The sequence below is a fragment of the Chrysemys picta genome, chromosome 13 (assembly GCF_011386835.1).
Source record: "Chrysemys picta bellii isolate R12L10 chromosome 13, ASM1138683v2, whole genome shotgun sequence".
Taxonomy (NCBI): Eukaryota; Metazoa; Chordata; order Testudines; family Emydidae; genus Chrysemys; species Chrysemys picta.
The window spans coordinates 55613189-55628695 of record NC_088803.1 but is presented as its reverse complement, the minus strand read 5'-3'; the positions used below and the strand labels follow the sequence as shown (position 1 = coordinate 55628695).

The 15507-nt window shown below is 41.8% G+C and overlaps 1 protein-coding gene across 1 annotated transcript; it reads left to right on the top strand.

Moving 5' to 3' along the window:
* The first annotated feature begins 310 nt into the window (after window positions 1-310).
* LOC101931706 (protein-glutamine gamma-glutamyltransferase E-like) lies at window positions 311-15507 on the top strand. The gene is made up of 13 exons (XM_005304813.5): window positions 311-450; window positions 3439-3612; window positions 3962-4204; window positions 4843-4961; window positions 5606-5734; window positions 6981-7158; window positions 7370-7505; window positions 9614-9717; window positions 9879-10124; window positions 11156-11461; window positions 12497-12654; window positions 12930-13063; window positions 14662-15507. The coding sequence occupies exons 1-13, from the start codon at window positions 444-446 to the stop codon at window positions 14807-14809; spliced, it is 2082 nt and encodes a 693-aa protein (XP_005304870.1). The 5' UTR covers window positions 311-443; the 3' UTR covers window positions 14810-15507.

Sequence of the window (15507 nt, the reverse complement as noted above, 5' to 3'; positions counted from 1 at the left end):
TTGAGCATACAGCAAGAAAAAAAGACCTATACATTATATAATTGCCTATAGAACATATAAGGAAAAGGTATTAATTCTTACTGACTCAAGAATTACTCTTCCTCATCCCTAGAAGTGATACATCACTATACCTGAAACTCCTTTCTTACTAAGTCAGTTCCCTCTGAACAAGTAACTTGTAGCTTCCACTACCCTGGCTTTTCCTCCTGTCTTGCATAACTATAGTGACTTTAGAGCCTATGAGATAGCATACTGTCATCTGAAAATTTAAACTCATTGTCTGAGTGCCTCACCCACCTCATCTGAATTGTAATTGGTTTGCACAGAAGGAGAGGCCCAAGGTTTTTTCTATAAAGGCTGTTTCAAACACAGCTTGCCTTATCATACAGCACCATAACTGCTCAGAGGAACACAGAACACGAGTCGCAGAATAGCAAGAAACCATGGCTGGTGAGTAAAAAACAAGTCTCTCAATAAATAACCTGCAAGCAACTGAATAAGGTTATGTTCCCTTATCGGGATGGTTTATTTAGTGGGGGTTTGTTGCAAAGGGCTCTAAGTATTGCATACTCTATATTCTGGGATTTGGAATAAGTTGTATAACTGGTAACATTTTAAACATTTATTTTCCTAAATTTTTAATACAACAGAGAAAATAAATATTCCATACATTGTAATACTAGAGTACAGTATTACAAAACAGATGCAGAGCACAATGGGTTGAGGAGAACCACTAGAACCACCATTAGATGTATCACCCAAGAATTTACCAAAGTGTACAGAATGTTACTATTTTATGCTGGTCAGGTTAAATATTAGGAATTTAGAAGGCAAGCTAGAGCTATGAATCAAAGCTAACTATTACTAATATAGGCATTTATGGTAGATGAAGTAAGTGTTTGTGTGTTGAGCACATATACAGGGCTAAATACCATCCTTTTGGTGCAGGGAGTGTACATTGCACCCCTTGTACTTGCAGGAGTAACTGTACCTAATGGGGACAGCACCTTTAAATCTAGACAGGGCTTCACATGAGCCCCAGCAGTGAAGTCTAGCCTGGAGAGAGATTGTGCCTCTCTCTTGGCATACCCTCTTTGCCAGAGTTTGGAGCCTGGGCTCTGCAGGCATAAGGTGAATCGGAACCATCACTTGGTGAAACTGATAAGAGACACAGAGAACAGTGTCCAAAGAGCAGAAACAAAGAGCTTGATTTTCCTCTCAGATGTAAATGAAGAGTAAATCCACTGAGGTCAATGGAGCTACACAGGGGAAGTGAGAAGAGAATCAGGTCCATGGACTCTAAAAGCCATGCATTTTATCTATACAAGATGTTGAAAAAAAAAAAACCAACACACACAATTTCTTGGGGTGATTTGAACCACTTACTTTCTTGGCATATTCCTCGTGGATTCATTCTGCCAATGCTTCCTAACTTGTTGGTGAAAGTGCAGTGTGTGGCCTGCCAGTGCCCACTTGAAGAATTTCTAAATGTACAGGTGGGTTCTGACATTCCATTCATCTAAATGTTCACCTCTAAGAAATGAACTGAGAAGCAGGAGGGTTGGAAAGGGATCAGATGTGTATTATGGGCAGGTACCAAAAAATCTGCACCATTAAATATTGCTTAAGTAAACAGCCATGAAAAATGCTACTGGGCGGTTTAAGAGAGCTCTTTGTTAACAGAAGGAGTATGTGTTAAAACTGGACAGTAAAAACAACCACAGATTGCAGCAACAGGGAAATAACCACAAATCCACAATTTCCTCAGTGTAACACTTGCACAATGATGTACCAACATCATAGCCAAGTGGAAGCAGAGAAAGAACTGTCATGCATTGCATCCCCTTCCTGTCAGTTCTTTCTCTGCTTCCACACCAATATTTTAACAAGTGGCTTCACAAATATTTTCCACTAAACCTCCAGGGCATATGCTCAGAGAAGGAAGCAGGGGAGAATAGGGAATCTGTCCATTTGTGATTTTCTCCATTTAAACAAAACTCATTCTCATAATCCTAACTGGAGGAAGAGACAGCCCCACCTGACAAACAAGCTAGCACTTGGTGGATGTGGTCAGACTTTTTGTGAAACACTCAGAGCACATTCACAGCCCAGACCAGTGTTACATTTGTGGGATCTGAGGAAGGGGTGTAGACCTGGGGAAAAGGTGTGGGGGATCCTCCCCATGGTGCTGTTTAAATGCAGGACCTGCCACTTGGTGCTATCAGGGCTATTTTAAAGGAAATATTTTGCTCTTCAGCAGATCCAAATGAACCCAGGTAAATCATTTCTGGCAGGGCTAATTTAGCAGTGTCCAGAAGGGGGTTCATGGAGCCCCTGCTACATCCCAACGGTCAAGGATTCAGCTGCTTGTTTCACAATCTCCTCTCAGTCATAGGCTGACATTGTTCAGCCTTCAGCCCTAGTAGCATAACAAACAATTAAGGTATGAGTCATACTCAGAATATCTTGTGTGGACACTAGAACCATAAAGCGGGGGCTCAAGGAAATGCAAAGCAGATATTGGATCCAAACCCTAGAGAAAACATTCACTGCCATGTAGAATGGTGATTACAAGAGACACTTCTCACTTGTAAGTAGAGTATGCAGTATTAGCTGGAGGTCGCATCTTCTGTATATTATCTACACTGCACTTGTGCAATTGATATTGTAAGTGATATGCACGGGAGAGAGATGGAGACAAATGCCTAAACAAAATCAGATCTAATTCTGAAGGGTCCTGGATGACCATGTTAAATCTGACCCCAAGGTCTAAACAGGTGCCTTGTCTTGATGTGTCAGAGACCTGAGCTGACTTCCTGCTCTTTGGAGCCACAGGGGCTGAGTTTGCTGCAGAAGCGAGTCACATCACTGTTTAAAATACAGCAACATGGCTCAGCTCTATAGGTTTTTGGAATCCCCTGCTTCCTTCCCAGAGGCCAAGAGGATTCCCCTGTATGACCCTGCTTTATACCTCAAATTTTCAGCCTCACATCACAGCCAGTATGTTGTATTTTGACTGAAAGAAGCAGTCAGTAGAATTAAAACTGCATTCTTTATTCAAGCAACTCACTCTCAACTCCACCATCTCTCTCCTCTCAGATGCTTTCCCAGCCTCCCTCTAGTACTGCATTAACCAACTCTTGTTCTATTTTAGTCAGCACTAGCTACAACAGTCTCTGCTTTGAGAGATGCCATCTCCCAAGAAGCTAGATAAAATGCTTTCAAAATGAACAATTTGTTCCTCTGTGTGATGGAGACACAAACACAGGAAGAACCTCCTCCATCAAATTGCCTCCCATTGCCCCAAGTACATGTTTTAAGTACAGGTGACAACTCCAAAGAAGATGCCGGAGATTTTTTTCTGTCCATCCCTAGAGACTCCTCTGCCCCCACAAGGCCTTGGGATTCTCCTCACTTTTTTTCCCCTTCTTCTCACAGCTCTGACATTCACAAATATCAACTGGCAGCTTGAAGCAAATGCGGGTGCACACCATACTGATAAATACTCCAGCACAGAGCTGATTGTGAGGAGAGGACAGGCCTTCACTATCATCCTGACCTTCAACAGAGCACTGCAGACTGGAGAGAGCTTAACATTCATTGCAGAAACAGGTAATGCCCCCACTTCAGTCCCTCACACAAACAGGTTGCTGCCCCATAGACTGGTGATGTCCTCCCCCCGCAGATGCCCACTCGGCCTGTCAGAAGGAGGTAATAATGCCCACACGAACTTATCCCCTCAGAGCCATTGTTAACACAATTGTACCTATCCAGGTAATTGTGCAGGTTGTTAAATGTATGACTCACTTAAGCTAATGGTATTTGGCATCAATTTGTCTATAACATGCTGACAAATGGTACAATCTCACTCATCACGGGTTGCCTCTGCTGGGTTGAATAGAAATTGTACGTGGTTTCAGAGTGCAGGAGAAATCTCAATGTTCTTAATCCCCTTTGAAAGGGCCAAAACCGTCACTGCAAGCGAAGACCCAGGCTGTATTTGACATCTCCAGCACAGCGAGCAATAGTACCTGGAGTGCAGTCCAACAACCCACCAACTCCAGCTCCGTCAGCATCTCTATTTCCAGCCCAGCTAATGCTGCCATCGGACGCTACAAACTGAGCGTGCAGCCTGCCTCAGGTGGTAGTGCCTCCCGTAGGAGCCTCGGAACATTCGTTCTGCTCTTTAACCCTTGGTCTTCAGGTACAGACACCTTGGGTTGCTTTCTAAGTAACTCACTGCAGCTTTAATATGTGTAGCTTGCCCATCTGATGTACTGAACAGTAACGATATGTACCCTAACACTGAGCGCCAAGAGTGGGAATTAAGAGTGTCCTAATACCTTCCAGTGACCAAAAAAACCAGCTGAATGTCACCCCACCTCCTCTCTGTGCAGAGTCAGGGTCCTGGGAGATTCCCAACGGGGAAGCTACAAACTCATCATGTTCACTCTGTAGCTTGTGTGTGATTATGGAGTCCTACCAGAGAGGCCTTACCCTGAAAGGCGTAGACTGAGCCCTGTCTCCCCCACAGCTCAGCACCACCATAGAAGAGCAGAGACTGGGCACTACTAGGCACTGTACTATCCCTGAGGAAAAAAAGACAAGGCCCTGAATCTATCCCACACTAACTTTCCCCTGCAGGACAGAGACTTAGCCACGGGTGTGTCTTCGCTATCCCCCATCTCTCTTTCTTCACCCCACAACTGCAAAAGGGTTGAATTTCTAAAATTTATTGATAACATTGAAAGCAGAGCAGATGGGTGTTTACAGGAGCTCATCTGAGGCTTTCAAACCCCTGCCTCATTGTGGTTTTACAGCACCTCTGCTTTGGATTTTCAGGAGATGATGTGTTTATGTCTGACAGCACTGAGCGCAAGGAGTACGTGCTGGAAGAGTTTGGAATTGTCTTTGTGGGCAACATAAACCATATTAGCAAGATGGGCTGGAATTATGGCCAGGTAAATGCAAAGTGAAGAACTTGGTGTTTGGGCCTCCTATCTTCTCACAAGCTAGATCAGTACCTTGCCTGCTCTTTCTAGTTCATACTTTGTGCTGCATTATATACTGCACTATCTTTGAGACACCTTCTGGGGCACTGGCAGCCACTAGCCATGTTTCTCTGCACCTTCCAGTGACTTATCTGGACAACAGGAGCCTGGTCACAGGCATCAGGCCTCATCTCATGCCCCACTTTATATCAATTCACATAAAGGTCAGTATCAATAACTGGCCATTTCTCATAAACCAGGACTCCCTTAGTTCAGCTGTAAATGTTTTAAAGTCTCTGCTGGATAACACTGTACACAGACATAACTGCTGTGATGCTGGGCAGCACTATCCCAACTCTTATTACACAGTCATAAATGTTGAGGTCTGAAAGGACCATTGTGATCATCTAGTTTGACCTTCTGAATGACACAGGCCAGATATTTGTATCCAGTAACTCCTGCACCAAGCCCATAATTTATGTTGGAGCTAGAATGGCTCGTTAAGAAATATGTAGACTATTATTTCAAATACTGATTTAGACTATTGTACCCTTAAGATTTATAAGGAAGAACAATTTGCATCACCTATATATTAACTTTGTTTTAAAACACAGTTTCAAGGAGACATTCTGAATATCTGCCTTTCCATACTGGATAGAAGCCTAAACTACCGTAAAGACCCTGCCACTGATGCGTCTCGCAGAAATGATCCCAAATACGTGGGCCGTGTGCTCAGTGCCATGGTAAGAAAAGGGTTGATTTACTCAGCATTAGAAACATTGCAAAAGCCAAATCCACTAACAGTTTCTTTAAAAGCAGATAGTGGATTTACCCTCACAGGGAAGTATCTTCCGTTTGTGTGGCTCAGAAACCACAGTGATGGATAACTGCCCGATTTGTGCCTGCAAGTTCTTCTTAGTCTATGGTATTTCTGAGACATCTGTGTCACTTTGGTATCCAGTTGTCAGACAAAATAAAGAGTTCATAACTCAATTTCCTCCCCCTTAAACAGAGAGTGAGAGTGGGTCTGGTGGTATTTACAGAGGTCATTCCTGGTAGTCTTACATTTTGGCTTATTTGATCACTTCTGGTAAGGAGTTCTATAGGCAAGGGATTTTTTTTTTTTTAAATTGAGAAGGCTCTTCCACAGCATCCTAGATGTTACTCCTGATCTCTCCAGTTGCTCTGCCCCTGCAGTAGATGATTTTATTCTCCAGGGCTAACATTCCTTCCACGAGCACTAAATTGACTTAAAAGTTTATAAAAGGTAGCAATAAAAGCAGGAGACATAAATAGCATTAAGATTTTTGCATCCAGCCAAGAATTTTTTTCTAGTACTTTCAGTTTAAAACCATGAAGCTGCTCCAAGTTGTGATATACATCTCCCCACATAAGGGCTTGTTGGTGCTGAAACTTAAGCGTGTTTCAAGCTGGGGGAGTACATCTACAGCTGGCACATGGATCTGGATATGATGCACTTACAGTTCTGTAAAGTGCTTTGACCTACTGCTGTTATTTTTGGGTGGGAGGAGCAGAGGGGGCTACATATTTTAATTTCTTGATTAAATACATCTACTACTTCCCTTAAAATAAGATGCCTTCTTTGTGGCAAGCCAGTTCCCTGAAGCAGTAGCTTTGCCCCTTGTCCAATGATTAGGGCACTAGCCTAAGACTTGGGAGACCCAGGTTCGGTTCCTTCCTCTGCCACAGTCTCCCTGTGTGACCTTGGGCAAGTCACTCAGCCTCTCTGTGCCCCAGTTCCCCACCTGTAAAATGGAGTTATAGTAGTGTCCTATGACACAAGAGCATTCTGGGGATCAATATAGTAAAGACTGTGTTGCACTGAGATCTACTGATGAAAAAGCACTTACATAACAGTTATAAGAAGTATTAAATAGTACTATATGCCACACAGGGCTGTTTCTCCCTCCTTTCCTTCTTCTACTGCAAACCATGCTATGTGTTAATCTAGGGTATATTTTTTTCCAGGTCAATGGTAATAATGATAATGGGGTGATATGGGGAAACTGGAGTGGAAATTACTCTGGTGGAACAAGTCCAAGCAGTTGGAATGGAAGCGTTGAAATCCTGCGAAAGTGGAAGGATTCAGGATTTAAACCTGTTAAATTTGGACAATGCTGGGTTTTTGCATCAGTGCTGACCACAGGTATGTTTCATTAACACAGATGTGTTTGTTGCACAGGCTCCATTATGGGAAATGCTAAACACTATATACTGAGGCCTGTTTCAAAGCACTGACAATGTCAGAGCCTGGTTTGGCCAGGATCACTATCCAGAAATATTAGTGGAGGATAGTAGCATAGAAACTTTGTATCTCAGAAATGCAGGTTTTTAATTGTTTGTTTTGGTTTCTTTAGCACTCAGGTGTCTGGGGATTCCTACTCGTATGATTTCAAATTTCAACTCCGCCCATGACACAGATAGAAACCTGAGTGTGGATGAATATTATGATGAGTCTGGAAATCCTCTGAAAATAGGGGAGGACAGCATCTGGTAACCAACTACTCTTCTAAATATCTGCAGTATTAAGCATTGACATCACCGTGACTTATAGATGCAAGTCAAAGGCATGATTTGGTCCCGTGCATTGACGGGATAGATACAGACTCCTCAACCAAAGTGCATAGATTCCCACACTAAACATATTGTTAACGTATAGTTAAAGCTGCAACTCAAAACAAGACACACATCATTAAATAAATAACAAAAGGATAAAAAGTATGGAAACCACCAGCTAGGATTACCCCAATCTTCACACCCAAATTATGGTGTCTCTCTCTCTCTCTCTCCAAAGAGCAGAACAATTCTCAATGATCAATACTATTTAATCTACATGTACCTCATTTAATACAGAGTGTAATTTAACAAAGAGTTACGACAGTCACTTGAAGCTAAGTTAGAAAGAGTTATAACAGTATTACAGCTACAGGACCAAAGTGGATACAAAAATCTAAGGTGTCAACCTGAAAATATCACAAAATGGGACTTGATTAATTTGGGTCTAGATTTTTAAAAGGGTGCACACAGTGGTGCTGGAACAATTTTTATGGGGGGGGTGCCAAGAGCCATTGAACCAAACTGCAAACTTGGATATAATGGAAACCACTTCAAGCCAGGGGGTGTTGCAGCACCCCCAGCATCCTTAGTTCCAGCACCTATGGGTGTACATTAAGATGTGAACTTTCACATGACCAGGACACAGGCTTCCTTTATACAGGTATAACTTGTCCCCATATCAGGTCACTGGGGTGAAAATCCTCAGAATTATGCCCACAATTAAATGGTAGATGCATAAATTAAGATACAAATTTAGCGTGAGATTATGCTGTACACCTGTAGAGGTGCTCAGGAAGGGAGAGCATCCTGGGTGCAAGGACCAGGCATCATTTCAGTCCTCGTGCTCCAGGGCACACTGTTGAACCCAGTGAAAGCTCAGAGTGCTCAGAACCTTTCAAAATCAGGTCCAAGGCTTCCTGTACAACTATAAAATGTCTAGTATCAGAGGGGTAGCTGTGTTATTCTGGATCTGTAAAAAGCGACAAAGAGTCCTGTGGCACCTTATAGGCTAACAGATGTATTGGAGCATAAGCTTTCATGGGTGAATACCCATTTTGTCTGCTAGTCTATAAGGTGCCACAGGACTCTGTCGCTTTTTATAAAACGTCTGGGATTGTTTTCAGTTATCTCAGACATAAAATTCTTGTTGATTTTACATTTCCCAATGAAACTCCCATCCAGAACTTCAGGTTGAGAATCTCAGGATCAAGTCTGAAATATTCAGTCTCAGGAGAGAACATATACAGAATTACATTTGCTATAGTAAGCTATAAATGACAGACAAGGAGTGCATTTCCTGTAAATTAGTGGGAGGCTGGAAGTGTTGAGGGCCCTTAATGAGGACCATTACTTGCTGAGACATGCCTGATCCAGAATCAGGTTAATTTCTTATTTCACATAGCTTATAACAGCAATAAAGTAATTAATATTTATGCTGTTTCATTTACCATTTTGTTATTTTCTTAGCTATTAGAGACCAATACAGAAACCATTGGGAAACCATGCCTCACTGAGAATGCTTTGTTAGGGGGTATAATGTGTGGCTAGGAAATGTATTAAGTTGTGCAGCCATTTAATGTATTTATAGACCCCATTCTCCCATATGCTCTTTCTGCTAGCAGCAAAGAGTAGCCAGAAAGCCATCTTCATCAGCAACCTGAGGGTTCCCCTAGGGGAAGGGAAGTTTTGGGATCACTCTACTGGCAACTCCCAGTTCACAGGATGTGGCCAGAACACTGCTGTACTCCTGTAATCCCTGGCTGCCACAATATGCTTTTGGGGCTGTAAACAGCTGAACATAATTTAGAACTCCCCTAAAGCTGCAGTGAGTTGTGTCCTGGGCCAAACTGGTTCCTGGCTCAAGGAACCTCACAGGCAACATGAAGCTTCTGTTTTTGTTTGTTTGGCTGGTCCTTCAGCTTGAACAATTTGGTCAGATGAGAGAATCTGGGGTTATAGAAGTGGATACAATCAGTGACCCTCAGAAACTCGCTACACAAAAGTGTCACACATTAGTTGTTTACCACGTTTATTCTTGTCTCTAGGAATTTCCATGTCTGGAATGAAAGCTGGTTTATCCGAAGTGACCTGGGGCCCTCCTACAATGGATGGCAAATTCTGGATGCAACTCCCCAGGAGCAAAGTGAAGGTACAGGGATTTTAATTCAGGAAAATGTTAAAGCAGGGGGACCCCTGTATAATTCAGGGGTCCTTGACACACAGTTTATGTCTAATGTGCATTGCTTACATTCTATTAGAGTGTTTTGACTAGTCCAGCCCTAATTAATTTTCTTTTCCTTGATACTCTAGGAATATTTCAGTGTGGTCCTGCTTCACTTATAGCCATCAAAGAAGGCGATGTAGACCTGGACTATGACTCTCCATTCGTATTTGCTGAGGTGAATGCAGACCGTATCACCTGGACTTACGACATTAGGACTAGAGAGGCAAAGCCGATCTCTTCTGAGACCACGTCAGTTGGCCAGTTCACCAGCACCAAGGCAGTAGGCAGTTATGACCGTGTAGATGTCACTAATAATTACAAATATGCAGAAGGTAAAGAGAAAATCCTGTTTCTTGATAGTAGCACAAAAGCTTAGTTCTTAAAATGGTAGAAACATTGTAATAGGAGCCAGTACTTTAGCAAGTACTACAAACAGCTAGGGCAAAAGTAACACTTTTGACTCCTACAGCGCTAAGAAAAGGAGGAAGACAAAAGATATAGTATTGTGCCATACCATTTCTGATATGTCAGTTTTGACTCATGAGACCTGGGTAACGTTGCTCTTAATTACATTGTGCAAAACATGTCCTGTCCATGATAACACAGGCTGCTCAAATTGCATTTGCTATTGAACAGTTATTAGATAGTTTACAGGTACTGAAACCTAAGATAGACAGATTGCCCTTCTTGTGGAGTTTGCTATCCTTTTAAAAGGACCTCAACTGGCCTCTAAATTTGCACCTTCAGTTTTGCCAGTACAAAAAACAGAACACAAACATCTGTTAGCTAAGTTTGCATGTGCAAACAAGAGTAAGACACAAAGAGTGCTATTCAAAATATCTAAACGGGGGAAGGGCTGATAATTCAAACCCTCATATAGAGTAGGGCCTGTTCACGTAAGCTGCAGGCCTGTCAATCCCATCAGTTTAGAGGGCTGCTTCATGTTACAGAATAAAGTGAAGAAAGTTGAAATTTATATTTACCACTTATACAGCCCTAGGAAAAGTTGGATGAGGGAAGGTTTGGGAACTAAGCTTTAGTTCCTCTCTGGAATTAACAGATTTAATGCTCTCAAGTTTAAGGACAGCAACTCTGAAATGAATGGATGCCTGTCACTCATCAAACAGGTTAATAGTGGCTGCAGTAAACAGTTTGCTCTGTCTCCCCTGGAGGCAGATCTGCCAGGGCCCTACATCCTGCTGGGTAAGCATCAGGCTTGTCAGTTAAAAGTGGAGAGACAAGATGGTTGTCTCTCTAAATATCCTAGGACCAATGCTGCTACAACTACCCTGCATACAACATTTAAAAATGGACATATTTTACTGTTTTTTTATTATTTTCATGGCCACTCTCTCTCTCATAGGCTCTCAGAAGGAAAGAGAAGTGTATGAAAAGGCTCGTTCAAAGCTGCGTCGAGCATTTGGTTTCAATCCCACATCAGAGAAGCGACCAGAAATTGATCAAAAGCCTGACATTTCAGGGAAGTTCAAGGTGGATGGCTCCTTAGAGATTGGCAAAGATGTCAGCCTAATCTTGGTTCTCAGAAATTTGACCTCTGATGCTAAGACTGTAAAGGCAAATATGACTGCTTGGACCATCGTGTACACTGGGAAGCCAATTCATGAGGTCTGGAAAGACTCCCTTTCACATACTTTTGCTCCTGAAGAAGGTAATTTTTCATATAATTGTGTAACCAAAGAAACAAGTTTGTCATAACAGTATGAGAGAATTAGACGTAAAGGTGGCAAAACTGAGAGAACGAAGAAATCTACTAAGAAAGGTGCAATGGGAGAGGGTCTTAAATTCCAGCATGGAAGGAGGCTGAGGATTCCTAAGAGACACCATCATTAATCCAAAGCAGGTTAAAGTTCCTCTAAAAGAGAAAAATCTAAGAAATAAAACATTTCCCATATGGTTCCCAAACACTGCTCAGATACAGGGGGGCAGGGAAAACATACCAGAAATGAAGAGGTGGTGGCAAGTAAACCAGAATACTCTGTTAACAGAAGCTAGCATGGAAAAGATAAGGACAACAAAAAAGCAAGATGAGTTAATGGCAGCCAAAGGGCTTCTGAAAAGTTACATGGATTTTTATAATGGGAAGAAGCAGCACAGTAAAAGGAAGAAAGCTGGTTCATAGGGGGGAATGAAATTATTGATTCAAAAGTGGCTGAAATGCCCTGTTTATACTATATTTTGAACAAAAAGAAGCCTGAATTATTAGTACAGAAGGAAAATACTGTAAAATAACTTTGGATAAAGAGCAGATAGAGGAAAGCTTGAGAAAATGCAAGTACACACACACACACACAAGCAGGTCCAAGTGATGTGCATCTTAGGGAATTAGTCCTGGATAGGGCCTGAGAGGACTTTCCCATGACAATTAAATAGACACTAACTAGTTAATGAAATGCAAAGTGGCAAGTTATCTGCTTCATCACCGTCCAGAAAGAACAAAGGGGAGGAAAAAAGGGGCAGAAAATGAGGCAGAAGGAATTGAAGAAGAGAAATCAACCCCAGTCCAGTCCCAGACAGGCAATGCAGCAAGAAGTGAGAGAAAAGCAGGGAAAGCTCATGTCCTGTCTAGCACCAGATACTGGGTGATAGGAAAATACTCATTTTAGGTGAATGACATTTGTTAGACTTTTACAAGTGCATCTCATCCTATTTATTTTTTAAATTTTATGTTATTTTTTCCTTTCAGAGAAACAGTTTCCCATTAAGATAACGTATGCTGAGTACCAGCAAAATTTAACAAGAGACAACATGATTCAAGTAACAGCTTTGTGTCAAGTTGAAAGTGGGATTGATGTGGTGGTGGGAAGAAACATCAATCTGGATAACCCTGACCTTGTCATGCAGGTAAAGATCTGTCCCTTTGCCACGTGGAGAGAAAGAGTGCTTCAGCTGCCTCACACAGTTAATCTGAGCCCAGCTTTAGCATTGGGGAAAGGGGAAGGTGAAAGGTGGTTTAGATTGTATCTTTTGCTTCCTACATCGACTGTCTTTACCATTGAGAGAGATGCTCTGTTCTCATCCTGCCATGGTGAGGTGTCTTAAGCGTGCCTAACATTTGATGAATCATAACATCATTTTCTGCTTCAGAATGTGATCATGCAAGTGTTTGGTCTGTGCAGGTGCTCAGTGATGCAAAGGTGAATGAACCAGTGAATGTGGAAGTGGTATTTACCAATCCTCTCGATCAAGAGGTGAAAAACTGCGTGCTGCAGGCAGAAGGCAGTGACCTGCTGAAAGGAAAGCTCAAGATAGAGTAAGTACAAGAAGCATCAACTTCTTGACACAAAAGATACGCACAACAGGACTTAGGGTTGGGTGGTTTTGAAGCAAACGTTGGCATGACACCTTTTTCTTTCTGGCTGTGACCACGGAGGTCTGTCTGTGGAAATGAGACTCAAAGAAAAAAAGAACTGTTTTTTAATGAGGCCTGAACCTGACCTTTCTTTTGGCACTGCAGTTTGTAGGTACCAATAACTGTGGGCACAAGTTGGTGCTATTTATTCACCCATTTACCTGATTGCACTCACATGTTGGGTAAAAGTCTAAATGATATAAGTGGGGTAAACATTCAGTGGAGCTGAGGCCCTGGCAGCCAGTCTGCAGGTGCAATCTATTAAACTTGAATATTCTGGCAGTGCCAACCAGGTCACACCCTACTATACAAGGCATGATACAGAGTAAGTGATGGTTTCTACGCAAAAAAGCTGTACCTGTTAACGTTGGGTCCTTCTTAAAATCTTTTGAAATGAACTGTGTGTGTGTGTGTGCAAATCTGAGTATTTGTCTCTCTCTCTGATTTTCACCAATATCAGGTAGGTAGAGGTGCAAGTATGCAGATTTGTGCCTGCATTTCAAAATGTGAACATTTCAATAAGTTCAAATTTTTCAGACAGAAATTGTACCCTCAAAAGAAGGCCATCCTTCTGAAAAATGTACCCCCATCTCTCTCCATGTACAACTACTGCTGGTGCAAAATTCCTCCTGCAACTAGTATATGGGAAAACTACTGATACAAAGAGGCTGGGTTTTAATAATCCAGACCTAAATCATAATGTTTAGAAAACCAGCCATGCTAAGAGTTTGAAAGCTATAAAATTTGTGTATTTAGAGATAAAAATATATTAATTATGGAGGGACAGAATGGAAGGAGTGGTGAATATTGTGATAAATACTTTTTTAAAACAAGAGACTATTTCTCCTAAATAGTAACCAATGGCATATATGATTTTTCAACCTTGGCTTTGAAATTCAAGAAATGTCATTGTTTTGGGAGATGTAGAAATACAGTAGGGGTTAGATCAATAAATTGAAACCCTTACTTATTAGGGGGCACTAGTGTATTTGCTACTGATAGATGAGGAATGGGACAGCTATAAGGAACTGGAATACAATAGATGCTATCCAGTTGATTTTTCTTGTATATTTGGATCATTAATGTCTTGTAATGCTGGTATCTTACATTAGAACCATGAAGGGTAAATTTGCAGCCATACCTCCATCTGGCCTTCACAGAACTGCACACACAAACTTCTAGATGCCTGCCAAAAATTCTATTTGTCTATGCCCTTTAGTCTAACACCTGCATATCCTTAAATGGAAGTGAAAATGCTAACAAAACTCTGAATCGTTTATCGCATACTCACAGTAGGGATCTCCAAAGTGGCCGAAAGGAGCTAGGTACTCAAGTCAGCATAGGATATTTAACTCCTTTAGGCCCTTTTGGAAGCCCATTGTATAGCTCCTCCTCCCTACTGACAGCAATGCATAGGGAGGATGGCTGGCAGGGAAACTCAAATATAAAATACAAGGATGTTTTCAACTGATATTTCTCCTTTTGTTTCTGTTTTTTAGAATGCCCTCACTACAGCCCAGGCAGAGTTCCAAAGTACCGATTGAAATCATTCCCACCAAGAGTGGAACCAAGCAACTGCTTGTTAATTTCTCCTGTGACAAGTTTCCAGATGTCAAAGCCTTTGAGACCATAAATGTGGCCAAGTGATTATAAGATGAGCAGTTGTCAGTCTGTCTGTATAACCTTGAGTGAAATAGTGCAAGAAAGCTCCTGTCTTCTGTGAACAATTAGTAAATCAATCTATTTCTGCTACAGAAACAAAATCCACACCCTGTCTGACAGGAATTATCATGTTATATAGTTTTACCAAATTCATGGCTGTGAAAAACGTGTTATGGATCGTGAAATCTGGTCTTGTGTATTTTTACCCTATACTATACAGATTTCACAGGGGAGACCAGTGTTTCTCAAACTGGGAGTCCCAACCCAAAAGAGGGTTGTGGGGGTAGTCGCAAGATTACTGGTGGGGGGGTTGTGATATTGCCACCTTTACTTCTACGCTCCCTTCAGAGCTGGGTGGCTGGAGAGCAGTGGCTGTTGGCCAGCTCTGAAGGCTGTGTATCACCAGCAGCAGCGCAGAAGTAAGGGTTGCAATACCATACCATGCCACCCTTACTTCTGTGCTGCTGCCTTCAGAGTTGGGTCAGGAACCCTACAGTTACAATACCATGAAATTTCAGATTTAAATATCCTAAATCATGAAATTTAAGATTTTTAAAATCCTATGACCGTGAAATTGGTAGGGCCCTAGTTATATGTTTCAATATGCAATGAGAGGCAGGAATTCTTCATGTACTGATGTAAATTTCCAAATTTTAAATATACTATCTGCACTTCTCTCCCAA

Bases quoted from the DNA above. Each gene is read 5' to 3' on its own strand.
- LOC101931706 (XM_005304813.5), top strand. The intron at 7,506-9,613 runs GTAACCAACTAC...TCTTGTCTCTAG, and splicing joins ATAGGGGAGGACAGCATCTG to GAATTTCCATGTCTGGAATG. The intron at 13,064-14,661 runs GTAAGTACAAGA...TCTGTTTTTTAG, and splicing joins AAAGGAAAGCTCAAGATAGA to AATGCCCTCACTACAGCCCA.